This window comes from Muntiacus reevesi, chromosome 4, assembly GCF_963930625.1.
Source record: "Muntiacus reevesi chromosome 4, mMunRee1.1, whole genome shotgun sequence".
NCBI lineage: Eukaryota > Metazoa > Chordata > Mammalia > Artiodactyla > Cervidae > Muntiacus > Muntiacus reevesi.
The window spans coordinates 112,055,619-112,082,361 of record NC_089252.1 but is presented as its reverse complement, the minus strand read 5'-3'; the positions used below and the strand labels follow the sequence as shown (position 1 = coordinate 112,082,361).

Sequence of the window (26,743 nt, the reverse complement as noted above, 5' to 3'; positions counted from 1 at the left end):
GGGGTGTCGTGCCTGGCGAGGGGCGACGCGGGCGGATGACGTCAGGCGGCGGGGGAGGCTCGGCAGCATGGCGTCTGTGGCGCTGAGCGAGGCGGAGAAGGTGTACATTGTGCATGGCGTTCAGGTAGCGGCAGCGGGCGGTACCGGCGCCGGCCTCCGGGTTCCCCTGGCCCTGCGGGTCGATGCCGGGCCTCGGCTCGCCCGGAAAGACTGCGGCAGGCTGGGTTTACCTTTGATTAGATCGCTGTGCGGCCGGCACGTGTAGCTATAAAGCCGCCAGTGCCGGCGTCTTTGGGACCAGGCGGCGAGCATCCGTTTAGGACTGTATGCGTACTTGGATCTCTCCGGGTCTACAAGGTTCCAAGCCCGGGTAGGACGCGGTGGGCAGTCCCTGATTCTGTTAAATCCCCTCTCAGCCTTTGAAGGCTGAGCTGTCTCACTTTTCTTAGGTACATACTCTATCATAGTTTTTATCTCATTGAATTTTTGTTAAGTCCTGAAGGTGAGTGTTACGTCAGCTTTACATATAAGGAACTAAGTTCAGAGAGGTTAAGTCACTTGTCTGAGGTCTTAAGGTAAGTGTCTGGTGGTGTTATCGGAAAACTGGGTTTTGACTCTTGGTCGTGAAAGTTGCTCAGTTGTGTCCGACTCTTTGCGACCCCATGATCTATACAGCCGTGGAATTCTCCAGGCCAGAATACTGCAGTGGGTAGCCATCACTTCTCCAGGGTTGACTCTTGGATGTTGAACCAAAAAACAACCAAGCCAGAGAATGGGGGAAGGAGGAATGAACTAATTGCATCAAGTAAGGGGACTCTGGGAATCTTTTCAAAAGCAGTGTCTACCAATAGCAAAACCGGAAAACAACCTAACGGCACATGTATATTCTTGAAGGGGCTTGAGTAGAGGAGTTAGCCTATAATTGGGGCAGAGGTCAGCAGAGTCCAAGCTTTAGTTGATTGGAGTCACCAAGGGGACGGCTTCCCTGGTGTCTCAGCTGATAAATGATCCACCTGCAATGCAGGAGACCTGGGTTCGATCCCTGGGTTGGGAAGATTCCCTGGAGAAGGGAATGGCATCAGTATTCTGGCCTGGAGAATTCCATGGACTGTATAGTCCATGGGGTCATAAAGAGTCAGACACGAATAAGCGACTTTCACTTCACTTCACTTCACCAAGGGGAAGAAAAGGGCAATATCATCTTCAGGTTGTGACCACTTTGGGGTCTTATCCTGGAGTTACCATCCTCCAGCTGAGTGGGCACTTGAGTTCTTGTGGAACAACTCAAAGGTTTGTATCAGACTGTTAAGTATATCCATTGAAAAAAAACTGGGGCTCCGTTTTATCTGAGAACTGTTGTTTCTTCATTGCTTTTCCATTTTTTCCTGCATTCTGTAGTTCCCTCAAGATTATTAATTACCAAGATATGTTCAAGGGCAGGCATTGTGGCCAGGCGTACATCACAAAAAGGCTGAGGACTAAAGTGGCTTCCCTTGTGTCCAGAAAGCCATGCCTGCCTGGTTCCCTGTTTCCAGGACCCCCTACCTTCTCTTTTTACAGTAGAACTGGGATATAAATCCAGATCTTTCTGATTGTAAAGCCCAACTCAAGTCTTGCACCATTTTCCCTTTTTAAAAATAGGCACCCAAAGGCAAAGGCCAGGGAGAATCCCCACTGCTTCTACTTCTCTTTCTTTCCTCTGTCCTTTGAAAGCACGTTGGCGAAACAAGAACAGGGAGGGCCAGTTCTGAACCCCTACCATTTTTCTAGGCCTTAAATAGTATATGGACATATATTACTATTATCTTTTTAGGTAGTTTTCCCACGTTGGTTCTAAGCTTCTTTAGAACCCTAGTTAGCATTTTTTTGTACAGCTTTTGTTTTACTTACTTGTATCTAACTAACTTTGTTTTTGAAAGATTTTATTTATTTGGCTAGGTTGGGTCTCAGTTGAGGGATCTTTAGTCTTTGTTGCAGCATGTGAGATCTTTAGTTGAGGCCTGTGGGATTTTAGTTCCCTGACCAGGGATCCAACCCAGGCCCCCTGCATTGGGAGCACAGAGTCTTAACCACTGGACCACAAGGGAAGTCCCAAGCTGGTTCTTATAATCAGGAATTGGGGGGCAGATTTCAGAATTTCCAGAATTAGCATTTAATCCTCTTTTCAGGTTTGCTTAACTGGCTAAATGTCTGCTTTCTTCCTGGAAAGACATTGCTAACCTCTGTCTTAGCCTAGTAATTCTGAAACCTTGAAGCGCCTTTTACTCACAAAATACAGCTTCCTGGGCTTTACCTGGACCTTCTGGGTCAGAATCCTTGAGGCCGGGGCTGGAGCCTGGGACTGGGTATTTTCATAAACGTTGGGAGATTTTGATGCAGTCGCTAGACATTGGACCTTGGGCCAGCCACTGGCCGGGTCCAGCCTGCCTGGAATCTGCTGCAGAAATCTTTGCCCTTCTGCTTGAGGAGGTTGTAGCAAGGGGGCCCCTTTCAGGGCCAGCGAGTAGGCTGTTGGCTAACACTTGGAAATGAGTTGTCCAAGGAGACACACGTGCTGGCAAAGCAAGAGACATTTTTGGGAGGGGCACCCAGGTGGAGAGCAGCAGGGTACGTGGGCCCGGGAGAACTACTCTGCGTGCAGCTCGCAGGCTCGGGCTTCACGGTGATGAAGTTCGTTTCTGGGCTGCCTCTGGCCAGTCGTCCTGACGCAGCATCCTTCCTGGTGGCGCACACATCACTCAGCCAAGATGGATTCCAGCGAGGAGGATTCTGGGAGGTTAGCAGTATATATGAACTGGCGTCCTCTCTCTCCTTTTGACTTTTCCCAGATTCTTCAGTTAGCAGTACCTTGTTTGTTCCGCATTCCTTACCAGGACGGCCTGTTGTAAGATAACATATCTCCTGCAAATGGTTATTATAGGAACCTTCATGGTCTGGCCAGGGCAGGTGGTTCCTCTCACAAGGCCCGTGGCCTCCAGCTTCTGTTTGAATGAGGACCTGGAGTGGAGCGAGCAGGGCTCCTCCCGACTCCACCACTCATAGTAAGAGTGTAGTAAGCTAGCTCCGCCTGTGTAAAATGGGAACACAGCCGTCTGGGGGACAGAACAGGACTGTGAGGAATGACGAGAAAGAGAACATGGCGTGTGGTCAGCCCTGAAGAGAAGTCGGCTCCCAGTTGAGATTTTCCCGTCAGAAGTATGGCTTCATCCAGAACCATCCGTACTATATCCGCAGCCTTCGCAGTGACCCCATGAGGGGTTCAGCCTGTGGCTGTTGAGATTGAAGCTCTTTTTATTTGGAGAGATTGTTTGGGTCGGGTCGCAAAGAGTTGGATACAACTGAGTGACCTGAACTGAGAGATTGTCAAATTGTTGAGTGTAGAAAGTCCCTAGGCAGCTCCCGGACACTGCCTGCCCGGGGCCCCAGTGTGGATCACGTGTCTGTGTGACTCTGCCTGCCTTCACATCTCTGGTGACACCCCTGCCTCTCTCTGCTCGTGTCTCCCTTCTCCGCAGCCACTTGCTGTCCGGCTGCCCGCCCCTGGGTACACGCCATCCTCCCATCTTTACTTCTGTGAGGCCTCTCCAGCCTCCCTCCACATCATGACGTGTCAGCTCCTCTTTAACTCTCTTTCCCTGCCAAGTATTTCCCAGATCAGAGATCAGTTTCTAAGGAGAGAATCAGTTTCAGGCCCCAGAGAGCTGGCCACTCTCTGACCTGTGTGCTTTTGGGTCAGCTGCGTGCCTTTGCAGCTTTGCAAGGCAATCAGCATCCCATCCTAAAGGAATGCGGGCCCACCCAGCAGGCTTGGAGAGTGGAACGAGGACAGCATCTGGTTTGCCTGCTGGGTCTTGGGCCTGGGCCTGCAGAGCCGGGCTCCTTCTAAAATGGGGTGGCTTCCTAGTAAGGGAGACCATCTGGTCTCCGTTCTCCTCCAGTGAGCTCTGCGCTCTGTTCAGTCACTCAGTCACATTTGACTCTGCAACCCCACGGACTGCAGCATGCCAGGCTTCCCTGTCCTTCACCATCTCCCGGAGTCTGCCCAAGTTCATGTTCATCGACTCAGTGATGCCATCCAACCATCTCTTCTTCTGTTGCCCTCTTCTCCTGCCCTCAATCTTTCCCAGCATCAGGGGCTTTTCCAATGAGTTGGTTCTTCACATCAGGTGACCAAAGTACTGGAACTTTAGCATCAGTCTTTCAAATGAATATTCAGGGTTGATTTCCTTCAGGGTTAACTGGTTTGATCTCCTACACAAAGAGACAGACTCAGAGATGTTGAGGAACTAACCTGCTCAAGGTCCCAAAGCTGGTGTGCAACAGTGGAGTTTTAAATACAGGTTGAAGGTGATCCCGAGTCACACCCAACCAGCGGGGTTGTTGCAATCACAGAGTGAACAACTTAAGTCACCAGGACCCGTCCTAGCATTCAAAAGGCCTTTACCTGGAAAGGTGCTCAGTGCCCTGTCCCCTGAGGACAAGGCTCCACTCCCTGGTGTGGTTAGTCACCTCTAGACACTGCTATGGATTTTTTTTTTTTCCTCTATTGATTTTTTAAGTGGAGCTTTTACTTCAAGGCAGCCAGTGTTTAAGTGTTCACACATGGATTGGTTCCTTAGTTTGAGTACTGCAGGTAGATTAAAAAATTGTGGTAGGGTGTCAAGTTCTGAGCCAGGCCAAGCAGGTTTGGGCAATTCCTAGAGCCTTTTATGAGAAAAAGTGGATTTTGAAAAAGTCCTGTGTACAGTGATTCATGGATTTTGTTTGTTTTTCTCCTTTTGTGTGCTTTTTTTGACGAAAAAAAGCAACAAAAACATGCATCCCTGGAAAGAGAAATTTGTAGCTTTCTTGTTTATCTCTTGTCACCCAAGCCTTCCCAGCTGAGGGAAGGGGGCTCAGAGAGTGATTTAAGGGCTGGAAAGACAAGCCCTGGTGGCGCAGTTTTCTGACATGCCTTCAGCCTCATCCTGGAACACGGGGTTGTCATTGCAAAGGGTTCTGATGAGATCTTTGCAGAGCAAGTGGTCATTTAAAGCATGGTTGGAAGCCCTGTGGCCTTGTGGCCCCACTGCTTTCATGGTCGTTAGCTCCTCACCAGGGCCAAGTGGTCCACCAGCCAGCTTGTCCTTCCAGGAGGCCTGTGCTGCCTCACCTGCACGATGAAGAGACCCTTTAAATCACAGGAGACTGCAGAGTTGTGGTTAAGAGCTCTGACTTGGAATTCAAGTGCTATTTGCTGGCTCTGGCCTTGGGCCATTTAGCATCTCTCAACCTGATCCTCTTTTGTAGAATGGAATGAAAAATCTTACATTGCAGGGTTATTGTGAAGAGTCAACATATTAACATGTATGGGTTTCCTAACACATTATCTGGTAGATAGTAGTTTTTTTCTTGTTGTTTAGTCTCTCAGTTGTGTCTGATTGTTTTCTACCCCACGAACTGTAGCCCGCCAGGCTCCTCTGTCCATGGATTTTCCAGGCAAGAATACTGGAGTGGGTTGCCGTTTCTTATTCCAGGGGATCGTCCCAATCCAGGGATCGAACTCTTATCTCCTGTGTATCTCCTGCATTGCCGGCAGATTCTTTACAACTGAGCCACCGGAGAAGCCTGGTAGATAGTAAATGCACATTAAACAGTAGCTGCTATTTTAGTTCTTGCAAACAGTGGTAGTTCTTTTAATGTATACATCCATAGAATTAGAGAAGCACCTTTGAGGTCAAGCAGCGAGTCAATGGCAGGACCAGGCCTGAAGCCCATGACTAAGGCTCCTAGTGATGCTCACTTGTGCCATACGTATAACCTACCAAAGACTCAATGTAAATGTTTCTGAGCCGGGTTTTCACTTTCCATCAGGGTCTACCTCGGGGATGGGCTTCCCAGGTGGCCCTGGGGTAAAGAACCTGCCTGCAATGCAGGAGATGTAAGAGATAAGAGATGCGGGTTCGATCCCTGGATCGGGAAGATCCTCTGGGGGAGGGCATGGCAACCCACTCCACTATTCTTGCCTAGAGAATTGCATAGACAGAGGAGCCTCGTGGGCTATGGTCTGTAGAGTCGCAATGAGTCGGACACGACTGAAGAGACTTGGCATGCATGCATACCTTAGGGATGGAGCAAGCAGAGATGGACCTAGGAAATCTTCATGTGGATGGGGTGGATGGGGGTAGGTGGGGTTGTAAAGAGACACAGTTACATAGTTTTGGGTCCTCCAGTGAAAAGAGATCCCTCTACAGAGTTCAGGAAACTCATTCTCCTAGACATGAAATTCTTTTTAAGAACCCGTCTCCCCAGACTCCAGGTAGGGGTCTCCAAGGAGAGGACAGCTGCGAGTGGCAGGGCTGCAAAGGGACTTCAGCCTGACTTAGGATTGTTTATTTTCTCTCCTTTAATAGGAGTTGAAAGAGCGAAAGAGCTGAAACAAGAACGACAGATGGTGGTAGTCAGTACTGTGTGGCGAGAGCAGCAGTGTTTTCCTTTTCTGTATTTTAATTTCTCAAAATAAAAAAAGTCAGATAAGCAGTTAGCCAAGCAGTTTAAAGATAAGTTTCTGATAGTTACGTACTTTAGAACAGTGGTTTGCTTTTTGGTTTTGGATTTTTTTTTTTTGGCTAGTTTTTGGTTTCTTTTGTGCTTGTTTTTAACGTTTTGAGGAGCATTAACCTCTTTGAGAATCTAATGAGGTGATGATTCTTTTTCTGAAAGAAAGCTTTCAGGAAAAAAGTTGACAAGGAATGAGGACAGTCCGTATGAGCTGGTGTGTAGTGGTTTCCTGCATAGACATTAGTGTTTAAAAAGAAGCAAAGTGTAAAAGAGTATCTGTAGTATGCTATCTTTTGTAAAAGAAAGAAAAAGATATTAAAAATACTCATGTAAAGGTTCATTTGTGGAAAAGAAATACAGGAACGATGGACCGGGAGCTAAGGAGATTGGTTCCCTGCCTGGAGTGGGTGGAGGAAGTAGGAAGAGGGGAGCATGACACTAAGGCTGAGGGGAGAGGGGCATTTGTCTGAGCACACCTCTCCTGACCGCTGTGACCCCTAGAGCCCCAGTGATAGACCACCTGGCCCAAAAGTAGATAGGAATTAAAAGTATCCAGGATGTGGCCGACTCAAAACGGAACATCAGCGGTTACAATTGAACCTGAAAGGGGTGCAAATGAGGAAGAGAGGCGCAGGGAGGATGGGGGAAGACAACTGGAAACAGTATTTTGAGCAGGTTATGTAAGATAGAAGGCAGGCGGAGAGGGGAACAACAGAGGATGAGATGGTTGGATGGCATCACCGACTCAATGCCATGAGTTTGAGCAAGCTCGGGGAGATGGTGAAGGACAGGGAAGCCTGGCGTGCTGCAGTCCATGGGGTCACAGAGAGTCAGACACAAGTGAGGGACTGAACAAAAACAACATGTAAGGCTAAAGACAAAAAGAAATCTACACAATACTGTATTAGTAAATTTGTTTCTCATAGGGTTATGGCAGTAACAATTCTGAAACTATGTGTATTCAGAGACTTAACAAATACAAAAATACATGTAGATAATGAGAGCCAGGTTTCTCCCTGTCTGAGAGAAGTTACAGATAAGACAAGGATGAAGGTTGGAACCAACTCTCAGTATGAACATGTCTCTTTAATCCATATGTGGATAGATAATCCACATAAATAAAGGTATGTGTGTATGCATGGGTTAGGACACACATATTTTTCTCTGACTCTGTTCTACTGAGAAGATCTAGAAGCAATGATACCCTAGTAGCAATGAATCTACTTAGCACCCAGACCTTGGTTTTTATGTACCATTCTCCCATAAAAGGATCCAGAGCTCCTTAGGAAATGGGCTGATCCTAGGCTTGGGGTAGGGAGAATTCCAGAGACTGGAACTCCTCGTGTTATCAGAAGTGAAGAAGTGCTCCAAAGAGATCTGAGGCATGTTTAGAGAATGCAGGAACCAACCCATGGGAGCTCCCAATGATGAAATCTGGAACTCTTGTTGAGCAACAAGATAAATGCTAGGAGTAAACCACAGCATAAAATGGTTATCTATGAGTTATACAGATAGAAGTAAATAATTGAGGAAGTAAATAGCAGGATAAAACCAGGTAGTACATTGACCACCCTGAAACCTGTCCTCTGCAGCAGGGGTCAGCAGACTTTTCCTGTGAAAGGCTGGGTGGTAGTGATGTGGGTCTCTGTCCACCAGTCATGTGCTCTCTGCCCCAGCCCCTCAGCTCTGCCATTTTGTGCGAGCAACCACAGAATGCCTGCGTGAACAGGCATGGCTGGGTTCCTGTTGAACGACTTACAGAACGAGCAGCCTGTGGGCCTAACTCTGTTGACCCTGTCCTAGAGAATGCCTGTGTTAGAAGACACCAGCTGATTGTTTCCAGCCGTTTACAGAGTAGATCTGGTTGGGTTTAGGGGATAGGAGGGCTACAAACTGAGACAACTGAACTTGTAACTAACAATCCGTGTTTCCTGTGGCTTCAGAATTGCAGACTTGGAAAGAAAAAGCTTTTATTTGTTGTGTCTCTTGTTCGGATTTTGTGTGTACCTGTTCCGGATGGTGGTATATAGTTTGGACTTTGCACTTCAGACCTAGATGGGAAGCCGAGCTTTGCTCTCCCTAGCCATGGGACCTTGAACACAAGTCGTTTAACTTCTCTGAGCCTCCGTTTCCTCATATGTAAGACAGTAGTGTTATCAGCTCTCAGGACAGGATTTCTGGATGAATCCCTAAAAGGAACTGTTGTACATATTTCTCTAGGGGGGGGTGGAGTGAGTCAGTTGAGGAGTCTCTTGGAGGTTTAGTCCCACAGCCTTAGGATGTTGGTTTTCGCACTCAGGAAGACCTCCGTGTGGACGGCCGTGGCTGTGAAGACTACCGATGTGTCGAAGTGGAGACCGACGTGGTATCCAACACCAGTGGGTCTGCCAGGGTCAAGCTGGTGAGTGCTGGGCCCACGGTTTGTACTGATGTTGAGGAATGGGTCGGCTCTTGGGATCTAGCCCCTCTGGACTTTCAGGGTGCATTTTGTCCCAGGGGAAACATAAGACTTACAGCCAATTCTGGGAGGGGTTCGTGTTGTAGATCTGAAGAACCCCTCTCCTTCTCCAAGGGCCCCTTTTCAAGTCCCAGCACTGATCCTGAGAGAGTCCCCCGGAGGTGTGTGTCTGGGAGACGAGGGCGTGGTTGGGTGGCAGACTGTCCGCCCCGAGTGAGGACCCTTCTTGCTTGTGTCCCCAGGGTCACACCGATATCTTGGTGGGCGTGAAAGCAGAAATGGGGACGCCGAAGCTGGAGAAACCAAATGAAGGTTACTTGGAGTTCTTTGTTGACTGGTCAGTACTCTGCACATGGTTTTAAAGAAAAGCGATTTAAAAGAAGATTCAGAGAGTGAACCTTTGGTTTCCTGCTGAGCCCACTTTTATTTTGTATTTAATCATCCTTGATCCGGCCAGCAGGTATGTGCCGAGCTCTCTGGTGTTGCCAGGCCCCAGGAAATACAGGAGGTGGCCTGGGCTTAGGGCTTGCCTTTGTCCTGATCAGCCAAACGGGGCCTCATTTTCCCCTTCTGAAAAAGGAGGGCGCCTGCCAGGCCGTCCAGCCCACGGTAGTATAAGAGTCACATGAAATGATGGGTGTCACTGAGCTTTGAGAAATAATCCTGTATAGCTGACGAGAATCATTTGCTCTATAAGGCCCTGTCTGTCTTCCGACTCTAGCTCTGCAGAAAACTTCTCATGACTCGCTTGGCAGAGCGAGGACGAGGACCAGCCAAGCATCTCGCAGGCTGAGGGGGTGGCAGCCGGGCAAACCGCGTGGGCACAGGGAAGAGCAAAGACTCTGCACCCTCGCCAGCCGGCCGGCCGGCCTTGTCACCACCTTCTCCGGCCAGCTGTGTGACCTCAGGCTGGTTACCCAGCCCCTCTGTGCCCAAACCTCGTTATCTAAAGGATGGAGGTGATGATACTGGGGTGATGATGAGGAAGTTAAGTAATGCAAATAGAGTGAGCACCCAGTCATTACACGTTCCGTGGGCTTTCCAAAGTGTTCTTTCTCTCCACCTCCCCTTTGAAGGCTTGGGGCTTTTCACCCGGTTGCCGGCCCAGTCTCATCTTCTATCTGTAACTTCCTCTTCCAGCTAGCAGGGGAGACAGCGAACCTTGAAATGGATGAGGCTCTCTATTGGTTCATGCTAGGTGCAGATATGTAATATTGATACTTTACTGGTGGAAATCTCCCCCACAGTCGGAGATTTCCTGAACGGACTCGGGGGACTTAGCATAGAGCATATAGTTGTACTCAGAGCTGTGATTGTTACAGAAATGCAGCAACACGCGTGTGATGATTTTGCCTAAGGAAACCCATTAGAGACTCAACACCCAAGATTTTGACGGGGACGCAGGCGCCGTCCGCTGTACACACTGAAGCTGCAGACTCCCAGAAGGGAAGCAGGTGTCTGGCACACACGGCCAGACTGCCGTGTATTATCTGCACGGCCTCGGCACAGTTTACCGCTGACTGGGTCCTCTCTTAAGAGCCGAGTGCTCAGGTGTGAGCCAAGGGCCAGCCCCGCAAGCAGGCCCTTCTAAAGGTAGCAGCCTTGCGCCTGTGATGTCAGCCCTTTCCTGCAAAGATGCTGACCCACCCTTGCACCTCGAGTTGCAGCCTTGCGGTCCTCACTTCTGAACACAGACGTTGGTCCTCACAAAACTCCAGTAAGAGAGATGACACAAGGGGTTCCCGGAGGGTGAGTGACTTTCCTGGGTTCACACAGCTAGTCCTGCCAGCTCAGGTCTATCCCGCTGTGAGCCTTTGCTCTTTCTATTTCATACAGCCTACAGCAGCCAGCCTTAGCGGGATATCCTGCATAGAGTTTCCAGAATGTGTCCATGTTCATTTTTCTGGCTAGTTTTCCTTCCAGCATGTTGCTGCCCCCAGTCCTGGTCCCCTGGAGCAATCTCCCCTCGGTTCTGCCCAGCTGCTCTCAGCTTTCCGGGCTGTGCAGTGAAACCGGCCCATCTTTTAAGTTGCTGTACATGGTGGTGACCTTGTTCAGGCCTTCAGTTTATCCTTTCCTTGGCTCGTGGAGGAAGAAAAAAATACCACGTGTTAGGGGCTGTCGTCTGCTCTCCTTGTCTTCCTCTCGTTATCTCCCGCCTCATTCATCTCAGGCTGATCAAAGGCAGTCGGCGCGGCCACGCCAGAGAAAGTGATGCGCTCACGCTTGCTGCAGGGGCCACGTTTCACTGCGGCTCCGAGTCTGAACATGGCTCGAGATTGGCCTACTTCTCACGTCCCTTTCCAGTCCTGGCTGGAGAGGGTGGCTCCAAGGTGGGCGGAGCCTGTGTGTGGCCTCTTCCCCGGATCTGGCTTCTAGAAGTAAGCCCCTGTCTCCTGACTGAGAGTGGCTGCCTGCTGCTCTCTTTCTTCTCCTTTGTAAGTCTCAAGAGAACGTCAGCAGGCTTAGAAGCCCCACTTTCCGGGGAAGTTCTCCTAAATCTGTTTCTCAAGGTGGCACCCTTCAACATCTTTAAGAGGCTCGGTGTGATCAGCCAGAGGATGGAATCACCATGAGATTCATAAAACCCCACTTTCCTGCAAACAAGAGGTCCCCAAGCACCTCCGGCTGCCACCTTTATCAGAAGCTTATTTGCGTCTTCAAAGAGCAACTCATAGTTGTGTAAACAAACCTCTTCACTCTGGCAGCGGATAGGAATGGCTTCTGGGCACCCGTGGCTGTGCCCAGGCTTCAGGGTGCTGCCCCCAACCCCACGTGGGCCCCAGGCGTGGGGCCTCTGCCGGAGACCTCAAGGCACACACCCATCCACAGGCTGAAACAGAGTTGTTACCTAGTGGGAGGAAAGTAATTGGGTGGTGCTGGGACCCCCTCCTGCCTGCCTGAGCCCAGCTTGACTTAACTACTTGCCAGCAACCTTCATATTTTTAATTATTTCAATTCCCAGTGGTAGAGAGGTCACAGAAACCTATTTGCTTTTCTTCTAATTGCTTCTACTTCTTTTCATCTGCTTGGAGTCAAATACGGAGCCTGGGGTAGACACCTCCCGCCCCAGTGATTTTCCCTGGGTCTCAGAAGTGATGCCCTTAGGGAAGGGTGCCTGAGACATGGGCCTGACCCCTGTACCAGTGGAGGAGGAGAGCGCTGTGGTTCCTGAGCTCTGCTCCAGAGATGCGGCAGCACCTTTAACTGGGGGTGAACTCGGACCTCCTGACTCCTGCCTCTGTGTCTTTGGCCTGTTAGCTGTAGCCCGAGAACAGGTTGTATTATCAGAAGGCTGAAACTTTGGGAAAAGTGATTTCCATCTGAAGGCCAGAAGGTGAGAATTGAGTGAGCTTGGTGCGTCACTCGTTACCACCAGTGGCCGTCCGACAGGTCACTTCTCGGCTCTTTGGCCACCGTGCTGATGGGCTTAGGGACTGTGTTTGGTCTCAGGGAGGCCTCCGGTTTTAGCTGGGGCAGTTGGGGAGAGCACGTTTCATTCACGGACATTTCACTGTGTCCTGCACTTTCACTTGTCTGGAATCTTAACTGTTTTCAAGTGTGATCATTTGTTTTCTTCACTCACGCTGAACCTGGATTGGTTGCAAGCCCTGAATTGGTGGGTGGAGCCACTCGATCTCTTCCTTACCTACTTCATGCTGCTTGAAGTGGGCACCGTTCTTGGCTGAAGGCTCGAGGGTGGGGGCAAAGCAGAGGTCACCTGCAGGAGTCATTTGAAGCTCGCTGGGCTCTGAAAGTCTGCAGAGCTGACGAGGTAACTCTCCCAGGAACTTCAAATGAGGGCTTAAGATGAAACACTCAGAATGTGCCACTGTTCCCATACCCTTCTATTGGGGCACTTCAGCCAGCTTGGAAATGAGCAGTGTGCCCCCAGAGGAGTCAGGGGATCTGGGACCTGCCTGGGGGCTGGCGGACTAGAGGGTGACACCCGGCATCATCCCTGACCCACCTGGCTGTGAGGCTTCACGGCTCTGCAGGCTAGGCCGATTGCTAGGGGAACAACAATGGGCCTAGTGTCTCAGATCTGCTCCAGGTAGACATGGCCTTGATCTCCGCCTAATCCAGTCAGAGCAGGATATGCCAAGCAGGAGGAGCAGGGTGGAGGTGATGAGTCAGGAGGCTAGAGAACTGGGAGTGGCAGCCTTCCCAGGATTTTTCTGTTTATCCAGCTCCATAATCGATTTCCCAGCAGCCCTGGAAGAGGGGCTGGGTCATACTTTATGAAGAATCTGAATCGGTTTCAGTAACAGTAATTATCGAAAGCACTTGTTTTATATAAAAAATCCCCAAGTGTATGTTCCTTGACTGAAGAATATACAGTGATACCTGTGAGCAGGGGGCTAAGATTACCAGCCTGCATTCTCTCTCTCTCTCTCTCTCTAAGCTTGGTACTGAATAGAGAAGCTTTTTTATTTAGGACTCGCTTGGTCTGCATTCACTGACTCCAACATTTGCAGTCTAGTAGTAAGTCCCATGACCAGAGCACCCATTCATTACCTTGAAACATAAGACATAAGACAGGCCCAAGAGCGCTCACCTGACTGATGCGAGGCTGCAAGCCCCAAGCGTGCTGAATGACACATTCTGGGAGAGCCCGGGAGCTTTCCATGGTCTCGTGGGCTTCTAAATCCTCCTTTCTCTGGCTGCCGGCTATGCAGAAAGGGTTAACCTGTTTTTGTGTGTGTGTGTGTTTTAAGGGTGGGGAGGGAGAAATCATTTAAAATGGGAAAATTTTCCACTTTAAATCATCCCAATGTCAAAAAAGAAAAAACAGTGGGGTGTGGTTTTGTTGGTAGATTAATTTAGCCATCTGGCTTGGGAAGTTCTTAAACCATCCCTTTGGGCTGTAGAAGAGTTAATGAATCCATTCCCAGTCATTAGTCACACCCAGGAGGACTCAGCCTACTGTAATGAGGGAAGGATAAACATTTTAAGCATAAGGACCTCTGCTGGATTTGTCCACCCAGAGCTCTGTACAGATGCACTTTTAAACACTTAAAAGATGGGACTTAATATTGATGGCTTAGGGTTTACATTAGAAACAGGTTGTCTTTTGCTGGCTCTGCAAAATAATGAACTTGGTCTCTAGTGACTTGACAATTTTATCATCAATGAGCTCCTTTTCATGGCTCGATGCCCGAGTCTGGCTGAGGCCGGGAAGGAACAGTGAGGTTGCTATGGCAGTGATGAAGTTTCTCTTCGGGGTTTTTAAATGGGGGGGTTCTCCTGGCTTCTAGTGGTCAGGGAAGACTGTATGATGAGAGACGCAATGTTATTACACAACGCTACACTCTGATTGTTTTAGGATTCCTCTTACATCTGTATTAGAATGGACCAGACAGAAGGGACACTGAAACCTGTGAGGTGAGGATTGGTTCAGCATACAGAGGTGGGGTGGGCACAGCCTTGAGCCTTCACAGAGGTTTTGCTTGGCCTGGAATCCCCCTGCTCGTCTGTGGTCAGACCAGCTTGTCTCACCTTCAGCTTCGAGGCTCCCTACAACCCTCAGCACTGACTGACGTCCTCCGCGACCCTCCCCGGCCGCTCCTGTGGACCTGGTCCACTCGACTCCCTCCTGCGCCCCTGGAACTGCAGGCTTGGCTCTGCACCTGTCCCACTAGGTCGCCAGGGCCTGGGCCAGGGCCTGGGACCTTCCGGGAGGACGAGCGGGCGGACCGATGGACAGGGACCAGAGAGCTTCCACATGTGGTTTTGTAGAGACCACACTGAGACAGCTGATTTCTTATCTTTCTGGGTGTTAAATTCATTACAATAAAATAATCACTGGAGTGTTTACATATCCCACAAATGTACCAAGGGTTTGTTTTTGCTAAGGCAAAAGCCTCCAAAGTTCCCTGTTAAAGCACTGAGTAGTGCTTGGGGGTGGGCACGTGCTGATGCTTGCTCCTTCTTTGTGGAGGTAGTTTGGCGTAAAATTCAAGAGGCTAAGAAGGAAAAAGCATTTCTCTCGAGAAATAACAAAGTAAAAGCGATAACCAAAGTGAAGAGATATTTAAGTCAGCAAACAGTTTTCAGTTTCCTGCTTTTCAGTACCATGATAATCTAAAGTTTATGACAGAACTCTGACATGCTATTATATATGTATATTTTTAAACAGTTTTAATTGGAGGATAATTGCTATACGATATTGTGTTAGTTTCTGCCATACATCAACAAGAATCAGATACATGTGTGTGTGTATATATCCTAAGTAACCCCAGGAAAGTTACTGTACCTACACTGTCATTCTGTCTAGGGCCTCACCGTCTAGGGTTGGTGTCTATACTGTCACCCCTCCGTAGACCAGACTCATTCTCTCGGCCTCCTACTTCCTTGGCCTGCCAGAGAAGAGTCTAGTGAACGTTCAGGATATGAGAGTTCATTACTGCTGGCGGTGGTTCATTTCACCAGTCTTGTTTCTCTCTGGATAAAGACGGCTTCTGTGAGAAGTCAGTGGGCCCTCCCACCACACACAGCCAGGGCGCGGTCCTGGCCCGGGTCAGGCCTGTGTCTGGCGGCTGGAAAAGTGGCAGATGCAGCCTTCCCACAGTGGCCTTGCTCCCAGCGCTGGTCTTCCAGCGTCCCCAGGGAACCTGGAACAAAGCCTGCCCCTCCGCTCTGCATTCAGCAAGACTCACCCCTTTCCTGTCGCCCTCCTGTGTAGTTCCGCCAGCGCTACCCCTGAGTTTGAAGGTCGCGGAGGCGATGACCTTGGCACGGAGATTGCTAACACCCTGTACCGGATATTTAACAAGAGCAGCGTCGACCTCGAGTCCCTGTGCATCAGCCCCCGGGAGCACTGCTGGGCTCTCTACGTGGACGTGCTGGTAGGTCTCCGTTGCTGCCCCAGCCACGCGCCACGCCCCTGGGGACCCGTGGGCCTGCTCTCCTCTCTGTGCCTTTTCCGTCTGCAGCTCCCAGGGTGCGAGCACTCGGGGAAACACTGGTCTCCTGTAGCGGTTTCTAACTTACACACAGCACACGTGCAGTGGGGCACGAGTGATGCCACTTGGCAGTAAATCTGCCAGCAGCTGCACCACGGTGGCACCCAGCATTATCCACGGAGGTTGTCGGGGAAGGCGGAAACAAGAGGTGCCCTCTAGATGGTGCCAGACAGAGTTGATCGGCAGAGTTGCGACAAGGAAGATGATGAGCGTTCACCTGCATTTTCGTGTAGCCCTTACAGGTGTTCTGCCGCTGGGCACTTGCCTTCCCCATTTATAAGTGAGGGCACTGAGACACAGAGAAGTCAAGTGACTCTGCCAGGAGATCTCAGCTTGTGAGCAGTGATCCTGGGCTCCAGAGCCAGGTCTGTTTAATTCCAGGGCCAACTCGTGACCTCACCTCATCCTCCCTTGGAAACACTGTAGCCCCCCTACTCTCACCCCCTTGTTTTCCCGTGAGGACCCGAGGCCCTGCCTCCTCCCTTCTCCAGAGTCTGTGCCTGCAGGAGTCTTTCTGGCCTGGCCCTCCATTCCCTTCCTGGTGCTTCCCTCCAAGTACTTGTCTGCCCAGTTTTGGGCACGTGGCCGTAATTTCTCTCACAGCTATACTTTATTTTGCCAGTTTCTTGCTCACATATAGGCTCTTGTTAGGTCTCTTTCCCTTTAATCTTATGAACCTTGAGATGAGTGACTACATCTTCCACTTCATACTGAGGGCAGAGGGCGAAGCCAGGGACCAAACAAGTCCTTTCATGCTATGAAGATAAAGCCGATCTTGTGGACTGATGGTGAGCTTCATCACTGGGAACAGCCTGGCTATCTAATTGTCGGCCCTGCATGAAACAGGGCAGGGCTCTCTGGAAACTTTTAAATTAGTCTGATCGTAGATGGGGCAGAGCTCGCCAAAAGAGCAGTGCATAGCTGCCCAGCAGGTTTAGGTCTGTTCTGAATGCTGATGCTTTGGGGTAGAAATAATGAAATTACAAGTTCATTTGCTTTTTCTCATCTCCAGTATCCAGGCTGTGTTTGGAGTTTGATTCCTACTAGGCAGGTAGTTTTACAGGTGCTGGTTTTGAGGAGGGCGGGAACTGGTAGCCTACAGTCACTGCCAAGAGGCAGGCTTCACGGCTGCCCAGGGAGGTGCCACCCCACACACTTGTGGTTGGTTAGGAGGCTGGCCCAGCGAGGGGGCCTCATGCACTTCTGATTCGGGCAGGAAGCCTATCCTCTCAGTGCAGCCTCTTGCAGAACTGGCGAACATCAAAGGGACAGTGTCTCACCTTAGAACCAATAGGCTCCTCCCGTGAGCAGGGACGCATGGTGACCAGGAGCAGCTCAGGGTCATTGTGTCCTGCTCACCCGCAGGCCTTTTGCATCGGGATTTCTTCTCCAAAGGGGTTGTCAGCAAGGAAGAGGGAGAAGCCGCAGGTGCACTGGACAGTCTGCGAGGAGAACAAAGGGAAGATGAAAGAGCAAATTAGTATTTATTTTAAAACACTTAGCGGACACCTCCTGTGTGCCAGGCACACTTCGGAGGGCTTTACAAAGACCCAGATGTTGAACACCTCTGGGAGATAGAGTGGCTTTCACCCTTCTTGAAGCCTAGGGGAGTGAGGTCCAGAGTGGGGAAGTCTGCAGTCACCCAGCAAAGGCAGGAATCGAAGCGCACTGGCTAGCACCAGCGTCTAGCCATGCAGCAGTCTGTAGGTGAACCAGGGTGCAGGGGAGCTAGCCCAGCTGCTCGACAGACATGCTGCAGTTAGCAAGCCAGCTGGTGATACAGACTGGGAGATCATATTCTAATAAGCAGTAATTATACGAGGCGGTAGGAGAGACGCTTGAAGTCTACTGGAGGCTTGCCCAGAAAGCTTAAAGGTGGGAATTAGGAGTCTGTGCTGGGTGTGGACGCAGTGCATGAGACATGCCAGGTGTGACTGTTGATTCTCAGAGTTTGGAAGGCCCGGGTTTCGAGCCTGCCTGTCTTCCATAAATAATCGCCAGGCTCCTCCTTCCTGGCAGCACTTCTGCTGGGCTCTGAAGAGAAAGGAATAAACAGAGCTGACAGCGTCCAGCCTCAGCAGTCGGTAGTTCAGATGGAGGAGACAGATTCTAAATAAACACACACGGAAATACACAGCTTTTCTTTTTTCCACGTGACTTCCTCTCCTCTCTTCCCGTTGGCTTTATTCCATAACCTCAGGCCAAGGCTTCTTGAGAATAAGGAAGAAGGGTGTGTTGCTCTCAACTTAATAATGGACTCCAACCCACCCTGGACAGGAGCAGTCGAGTACGGTCAACACTTTTGCTCACAGGTGAAAACGTGTGAAAGACCTTAGTTGTTGCGACGCTTAACAGAGACCATGGACTGAGGCGTTTGAGCGTCAGGTTTACATCGGCCGTTACATGCAGTAGTGACTCTGGTCGTCAGCGTGACCGTGGTGGCGGCGGCAGCATCAGTGGCCACCATTCTGTTCTTGTCTGGAGGCTGGGTGTACGAGAGCAGAGATGAGAGGATGCTTGCCGAGTGCATCTGAGAGTTAACCTGGGGCAAAACGCCGGCGAGCAGTTTTTCCTTCAGCGCAGGCCCGACTGCCTGAGGAGCTAGCTGCTGCACAGTCTGGGGCCTCTGAGCGGTGGCGCCACAGCCAGGACAGCAAGGCAGCACTTGCAGTTAGCGTGAAGACCCCTGCGGGGCGGTGAGCCGGCAGAGCCGCCCTGCTTTCTGGTCTGTGTAAACACTTGGTCCGTATTTGTTAGGAACCAGCCTGCTTTCATTGGGTGATGCTTAAGGTGAGAAATGATGCTCACTGTTTCTCCCCCTCACTCCGTCTCCCTTAGCTGCTGGAATGTGGTGGGAATTTGTTCGATGCCATCTCCATAGCTGTGAAGGCTGCGCTCTTCAACACAAGGTAAGCCTTCCTGGAGACAACGCCGTGGGCCTGTGGAGACCCTCAGGGGCCCCTTGTGGTGGACTGCAGACGGCATTACGGCTGAGGCGCGTCGGCGAGGATAACAAGGGGTTTCCCCATTGACAGTGGTGGTATTTAATTTTAAGCTTCAGAAAACAGATTTCATAAGTTAAAACTAGATGTATTTCTGTATTTATTTTTTGGATTATTATTTTCATAAGTAACCATGTACCATGTGGGAAAATGTTCGAAAACCACAGAACAGCAGAATGAGTTGAAACCAGTGACCCTGCCGGTTGTCCAAATACTGTTACCAGATAAAGCTCCTCGGGGACGAGGGTTTTGCCTGCTTTGTCCTCTGCTCTCTGGGCTTCCCTGGTGGCTCAGTGGTAAAGAACCCGCCCGCCAACTCGGGGGACGTAGGTTCAATCCCTGGGTTGGGAAGATCTCCTGGAGAAGGAAATGGCAATGCACTCCAGTATTCTTGCCTGAGAAATCCCATGAACAGAGGAGCCTGGTGGGCTACAATCCACGGGGTCCCAAAGAGTCAGACACGACTTAGCCACTGAACAACAATAGCGACAGACATAAATATCCCCAAATGGACATTATGATTATTTTCAAGTGCTCACATTATGGGTGATTAAAAAGCTATGGAAGCAGTGTGATGAATCCTGTGGTGAATTTAGACCACTTTCACAGTTTACAACAAACAAAAACAAAGTTTAGTAAATGTAGGTCAGACAGTGCAGGGTGGAAGCTCTGTTGAGAACGAAAGCTGTAGAGTCCCCTTCCCCTTGCTGGGCCATTAGACTCCTGGCTAGCACCAGCCAAGGGCAGGCCTGGCCTTTGTGGCCACTGTGAGGGCTCGCATCCGAGATGCTATCTGCAGCAGCCTGGCCTTGGGCTCTGTTGGGGAAGAAAGGAAGTTGCCATCTGTTGTACCTCAAGCCTCAGAAATCACTCCCCGTCTTGCCAGCTGGTTGCCATGGGCACCAAGGCAGGAAGGGAGGGGAGAACCAGATGCGGCTGTTGGGCAAACTGTACATGAGACGGTGAAGCCAGCTGCCCAGGCTGGGGAGACACCCGTCAGGGGCGCAGTCAAGGCCCCTTCCCAGGGCACGGCCACGGGCGGGCAGCAGGGGTGCGGACTCTGCACAGCGCTCGGTCCCCCTGGTGTGCGGAGAGGACTCTATAGTCAGGGCCTTCTAGAAGGGTGGCGGCCATTCTCGAGAGCATCCCCTAGCCCTTCTGGTGAACCACGTTATGGCCAGAGGATTGGGAAGGGGTGTGTGTGTGTGTGTGTGTGTGTGTGTGTGTGTGTGTGTGTGTGTGTGTGTGTGTGTGTGTGTGTGTGTGTGTGTGTGTGTGTGTGTGTGTTGGGAAGGGGTGTGTGTGTGTATGCGTGCTTGGGGGGTGTGTGATGGGAAGGGGTGTGTGTGTGTGTGTGACGGGAAGGGGTGTGTGTGTGTGTATGTGTCTTATTTTTTACTGTATCAGAATTCAGACTTCACCTGATACTACTTAGTACTTCCACGCTGGGGGCCCCCGACACAGAGACTTCACGCAGGGCAGACCACAGCAGGCCTCCTTGGCGCAGGACTCCAGCAGGACGTTCTCTGGCTGAAACTCCTCTGCTCTGGACATTGGCGTGTGTAGGGACAGGCAGCAGGAATGCATCAGAGGGGGCTTTTGTCAGAGGCACCGGGAAAAGCACTGACACTGCTTCCATCACAGTAACTGGATGGACCACCTCTTCCTTCCTGGCTCCACCCCACACTGGAATGAACCGGCTTTATGGCCTCACCATATTTCTAGCACCCAGCGCAAGAAACAAGAGCAGCGCCACCCCCGGGAAGCCCTCCCAGCCTGTACCCCCGTGTGGTCACTGCACGCCCCGAGGACAGCCACAGTCCTTGCACAGTGGGTTGGCTTGCGCTTGGCACACATGGGCTCCCGCAGTGTTTTCTCCCTGTTTGCCCCGTTCACCGAGCACCGTGTTTTGAGACGTCTGTATTGTGGCTCGTGGGCAGAGTCCTCGTTTTTGCTGTACGGCGTTCCACTGCCAGTGAATATGCCACCCCTGATTCTTCTGCTGATGAGCATCTGAGTAGTTGCCAGTTTTGAGCCATTGCACACAGTGTTAGCAGATACTGTGAAACGGTTTTCCAAAGTGCTTTTACCACATGACACTCCCAGCTGTGTAGAGTCTGAGCTCCTCTGCGTCTGCCAGCCCTTGGTTTTTGGTTTTTTTTTTTTTTGTCTTTTTAATATTAGCCATTCTGGCAGGTGTGTCTTGGTATCACATTGTAGTTTTATTTTGCACTTTCCTGACGAATAGTTTAAGTTGAGCACATTTCTGTGTGTCTATTGGCTACATGAATAGCCTCTTCAACAGGTTCCTGTTGAAGTCTTCCGCCCATTTCTCTGTTGGGTCGTCTGTCTTTTCTGTTCAGTAGGAATTCTTTATATAATGTGTCAGTTTATACACACACACTCACACAGAGAAATAATTTGTTTTCTCTATTCTGGATTATCTTTTAGTTTCCAGAGAATGCCTTTTGACAAGCAGAAGTTCATCATCTTGATCTTTATTATATTATACACACGCACGGAGGCATACCTTGTTTCGCTGCACATGACTTTACTGTGCTTAGCAGATAACGGCGTTTTCTACAAAGTGAAGGTCTCTGACAGCGCTGCATCGAGCACGTCCCTCAGTGCCATTTTCCCAACAGCATTTTCTCACTTCATGTCTCTGCGTCACGTTTTGGTAATTCTTGCAGCATTCAGACTTTTTCCTTATTTATATATTTGTCACAGTAATTTTTGATGTTACTATTGTAGGAAGGTTACGACTCACAGAAGGCTCACATGATGTTTAGCATTTTTTAATAATAGTGTTTTTCACAGCGAGCTCAAATCCGGTGCTCTGTGACAACCGAGGGGGATGGGGTGGGGATGGGAGGTGGAACGGAGGTTCAAGAGGGAGGGGACATACATATACCTGTGGCTGATTCATGTTGGTACATGGCAGAAACCAACACAATATTGTAAAGCAGTTATCCTCCAATTAAAAATAAATGTTTTTTTTTAAGTCTTTTAAAATTAAGGTATGTGCACTTTTTTTTTCCTATTGGTATATAGACTACAGTGTAAGCATGACTGTATATGCACTGAGAAATGGACAAATTCATGTGACTTGCTTTATTGCAGTGTCTGAAACCAGACCTGCAGTATCTCCAGAATATGTATGTGTGTGTGTATATTCAGTTACAATTGAATCTGTTGTTTTTTTTCCTTTACAAGTACTTTGTATCCTGTGTAATAATCTTTGTCTACTCTAAGGTCATGAAGATGTTCTTAGTTAAAAGCTTTATTGTTTCACCTTTTACCTTTACATCTGTGGTCCATTTAGTATGGATTTTTGTGTTTGGTTAGAGGGTAGGAATCAGGGCTCACTTTTGGATATCTGGTTGACCAAGAATTGTTTTAAATTTCATTAAAAATTTTTTTTGTTGTTATTGAGGTATAAGTCATGTGTAATGTTATTAGTTTCAGGTGTACAATAAAGTGATTCAGTATTTTTATATATTATACTCCATTTAAAGTTATTGTAAAACATTGACTATATTGTCTGTGCTGTACAATGTATCCTTGTAGCTTATTTAGTTCATTCCCAGTGTTTAGTTTGTACGTCTCAATCCCCTCCCCCCTCTAGCCCCTCTCCACTTGCCTCTGCCCAGCATCACTTTTCAAAGACCTCCTTTCCTCACTGCATCCATGTCACCTGTACCCTTTTGGCAGGGCTGAGGGGGAACTCGGGCACAGCATGACTTCATCTTCTGAGGCATAGGGATTCCAACTCAAGAAAAAGATGTTACCATGCTTCCTTTCAGTAAGTGGGAATTTTAATTCTGCTTCTAGGATACCAAGAGTTCGTGTTCTGGAAGACGAAGAAGGGTCGAAAGACATTGAACTGTCGGATGACCCCTATGACTGCATCCAGCTAAGCGTGGAGAATGTCCCCTGCATCGTCACCCTGTGCAAAGTATGAGCTTATATCTCATGGTTTCTTCTTCCCTGTCGGATCTCCTCCAACCCTGGCCCATTAAGGTTACCTAGTAGGTTGAGAAATTATGGTTTACAACCCATACAGAAGTACCTTTAACCTAAATCCACGAATTTTGTTATATTAGAGACCACTACCATAAACATCTTTTTCTTTTTAACTGGAAGATATGGCTCTGGTCTCAGGAGCACATGAGTGGGTTCATAGTAACAGTAGCCAGAGTTTGCGTAGCTCCTTCTGTCTACCAGGCATTTCACCAAAAATGCATATTTCCTTTATTTATATCAACTCTGGTGTCTGGGCTGCTTGAATAGTAAAAAGGTGGTTGAAAGGTGGACACTGTCCCCTCTGTGGCCTAATGAGCACATCTATGAAATGAGGGCTGGAGCAGGGCCTGGGTGTTTTACATCAAGTGTGGGGCACCAAGGCCTGTGGAGTGGAGCAGCTGGCTGATGCTCATGCGTGACTGGCACCACCCAGGACTGTGCGAAGAGGCCTGTTCTGACTGAGACTGTCATGATTCCACTCGGGATCCACTGGATACAAATCAGACTGCCAGGCCAGGTTTAATTCCACCAGGATCACTACATGATCCTGGTCTGTGGTGAAGTGTTGGGACTACCAGAGCCACCTGCCCTTGACTCATTCTTGAGCACGTCCATAAGAGAGAGCATGGGCCCTCTGCATTCATCTCTGTCATCAGCGAAACATCCAGGGGACCTCTGCTGAAGACCCCTGGATAGCCCCTGACTTGGAAGGTCTCTGAATTTTAATTATGAGCATTTCTCCCCCTGCCCCACCGTATTTCTGTTTCATGCTTCTGTTACGCTGTTTACACAGTGGCCTTTCAACAGCACGAGGAAACAGTACTTCAAATATTTTTCTTATGCGAGGAATCTAACATAAGCCCTGAGTGGGTGATGTAGGTATTCCCTCCGCGAGGCCCTCAGAAGTGGGGGTCCGAGGTGTGCGTTGCCCACGCGTGTGCACTGCTGCCCTCATCTTGCAGATTGGCTATCGGCACGTGGTGGACGCTACCCTTCAGGAGGAGGCCTGCTCCTTGGCCAGTTTGCTGGTGTCCGTGACCAGCAAGGGAGTCGTGACGTGCATGAGGAAGGTGGGGAAGGGCAGCCTGGACCCAGAGAGCATCTTCGAGATGCTGGAGGTGAGCGTGGTTCTGAGGTGGGCGCTGCGACCGGGCTGGGAGCGCTTGCTGCCTCCTTCCCCTTGGGCACACTGGAAACTCTCCCCATTTTCTCCTCTTCACCCCAGTTTTGGGGGCTGGGGGGCAGCTGGTGTAAGGCAGATGTCACTGAACTAACTGAGATGGTGGTGGGTGGGGGCTTGGGACCAGGAGGTAGCGACCTGCCCAAAAGAGTTCCTTGTCCTCTCCTTCTCTGACCCCAGTTCCACATTTCTGAATAAGAACGTTGGACTGATAATGTTGAGTCACTTGTAACTCCCAAATCCCAGGGTTCGGTGATTGGATGAGGGAACTGAATTCCTGGCCAACTGCTTCCTGTCTGTTGAGGAGAGTGGGCAGAGGTGGAGCTGGGGATACAGGATGATGGTCTCCCCATTCTGCATGGGCCTGGAAGCGTGTAAATGGAGATGAAGCAGGATGGTGGGAAAGCCCCCCACAGCCTCTGGCGGGTTGCTCCCCTCAGTCTCTCTGGCCTGGCAGCACCACTCGGGCGCGTTCCCGCTGCTCCTGAGCTGACCGGTTGGCACTTCTGTCCCCTCCACTCCTGCTGCTCCTGGTAACCACAGACACTCAGGTGTTATGTGTCTGCTGCCCCCAGCCCCGGAACCTCCTTCCTGCAAGTCCAGGTCCAGATCTCTCAAGTCCTGGTGTCTTGTTGGTCTCATTTCCTGTTCTCTCCCTGCCTTCATTCATATGAATAATCAGTTTCCCTAGTCAGTGTCCCCTACTTGGACATTGTTTCCTTTTTTTAATGTTGCGATAAAAATCTTTCCAAAGTCACTTTGGACCTTAATCCTGACTTCGCATTTCACAGAACTGATCCCTTCCCAGTCTTTAGACTGAGCTCTTCTCTTCATATGAGTTTTCCTTGACACTCGTGGTCTCATCCCTTGTTACCGTCAGGGGTCGGGGAAAAGGCACACAGCCCTGGGGAGACTCCACCGATGACTAGGAGGACTGGGTGGGGTCAGGGTCTGGGTGTCTTTCTCCCTCATATTGTCGAGAATGGAATCAGTAGCACAAGTGTACTAAAGCTAGTATGAGAACGTGGGAGGCTTGAAGAGGAAACTTGCAGTTGGTTCATAATATTCTTGAAATGATTTATGAGACCCAAAAACCAGTTGCATAAAGAAAGATTTTTGTTATATAGTTGGGATTTTTTTCTCAAGGCCCCCTTCTGTCCGCTGTGTAAGGGGCTAATTAGGAAACCTGTGGGGTTTGTCTGACCTCTTGACATGTCTTGATTCCAACAATTTGTGCTTTTAGCATCTCTGCATGGCAGTAACATCAAAGACTCTATTCAGATAGCGACTTTGGTCCTATCTGAGCAGGTTGACTTTGGTGGCAGGCAAATTAGACACTGCTTGTTAAAAAGGGTTCCCGGCACCATCTGTTCCTTCATCGGATAGGTTCTGGATTCCCTGTGGTCTCCCCATGCCTTCTCTCTGCAGTGCAGTGGCTGTAACCAGGTTCTGACGGGGTTGACTGTTCCGCTGCTTCTAGCGGCAGCAGCTAAAGACCGAGGCAGCTTTTGCTCCTTTCTGTTTGCTGCTTGGGGGTTGCCTTCTCCTTTGTCTTTTTCCCCCTTCTCAGAATAGAAGCTTTCCCAGAATGTTAACTACAATGTGGTTTGGGGGTTTGGAGGGTTGGTTTGTTTTTTTTTGGCAGCACCTGGTCTAAGTTGCAGCATGCAGGATCCTTTGTGGTGGCATGTGGGATCTGTAGTTCCCTATCCAGGGATCGAACTCGAGCCCCCTGCGTTGGGAGTGTGGAGTCTCAGCCCCTGGACCACCAGGGAACTCCCTGGGGTTTTTATATTGAATAAAGTCCCGTAAGGCCAATGGAATGTGTGCACCTTTGGAATGGCTGGTTGGCAGGGACGCTTCTCTCGGTCAGAGTATGTGTGCCTCACGGACGGGCATGTGCCCTCTCTGTCTGCCCTTCTCCGTCCTGCAGACCGGCAAGCGTGTGGGCAAGGTGCTGCACGCCTCCCTGCAGAGTATTCTACACAAGGAGGAGAGCCTGGGGCCCAAGAGACAGAAAGTCGGATTCCTGGGCTGATCTGCACAACAGCCTCCAACTGCCCAATGTTTGTCTCCTCCTCCTTGGAAGCTGAAGTTTGTATACATTGTTTTCTTAACTGCTATGAATTTAAGGCAACATTTGTACATGTAAAATTAAAGTCTATTTTCTGGTCTCGTGTGTGGCATGGCTTGACTTCTTCAGCTCTATGCCAGGATGCCATTCGTGGCTCTGTGGCGAGTCTGACCCTTATCTAGGGAATGACAACTAGGTGCAGAGACCTGCTCCAGTGGAGGACTCTGGTCACAGGCCTCCCCAGGGAGACTCGTCTCCTGTTGCAGGAGATCAGAACAACAGACACACACACTAAAATAAGACCTAGCAGAAAAGTAGTTCAAAGGAAATGCTTATGATATGTATATTGTCAATTTTCTCCCCTTTAGAGCTTTCAAGACAAGACACACACACAACAATATAAATGCACCTTGTGCATTTGGGGGCTTCCTGGTTGAGGAGATGGAGAAGGCATTTTGCCCTGGGTACCGACCCAGGGCTTCTGCCTGGCTGGTGAGC

General features: G+C 49.8%; 1 protein-coding gene across 1 annotated transcript; it reads left to right on the top strand.

Moving 5' to 3' along the window:
- Positions 1-39: 39 nt before the first annotated feature.
- EXOSC7 (exosome component 7) lies at positions 40-26,344 on the top strand. The gene is made up of 8 exons (XM_065933882.1): positions 40-124; positions 8,840-8,941; positions 9,241-9,335; positions 15,684-15,846; positions 18,802-18,872; positions 22,800-22,923; positions 23,954-24,109; positions 26,105-26,344. The coding sequence occupies exons 1-8, from the start codon at positions 68-70 to the stop codon at positions 26,207-26,209; spliced, it is 873 nt and encodes a 290-aa protein (XP_065789954.1). The 5' UTR covers positions 40-67; the 3' UTR covers positions 26,210-26,344.
- The last annotated feature ends 399 nt before the right edge of the window (positions 26,345-26,743 follow it).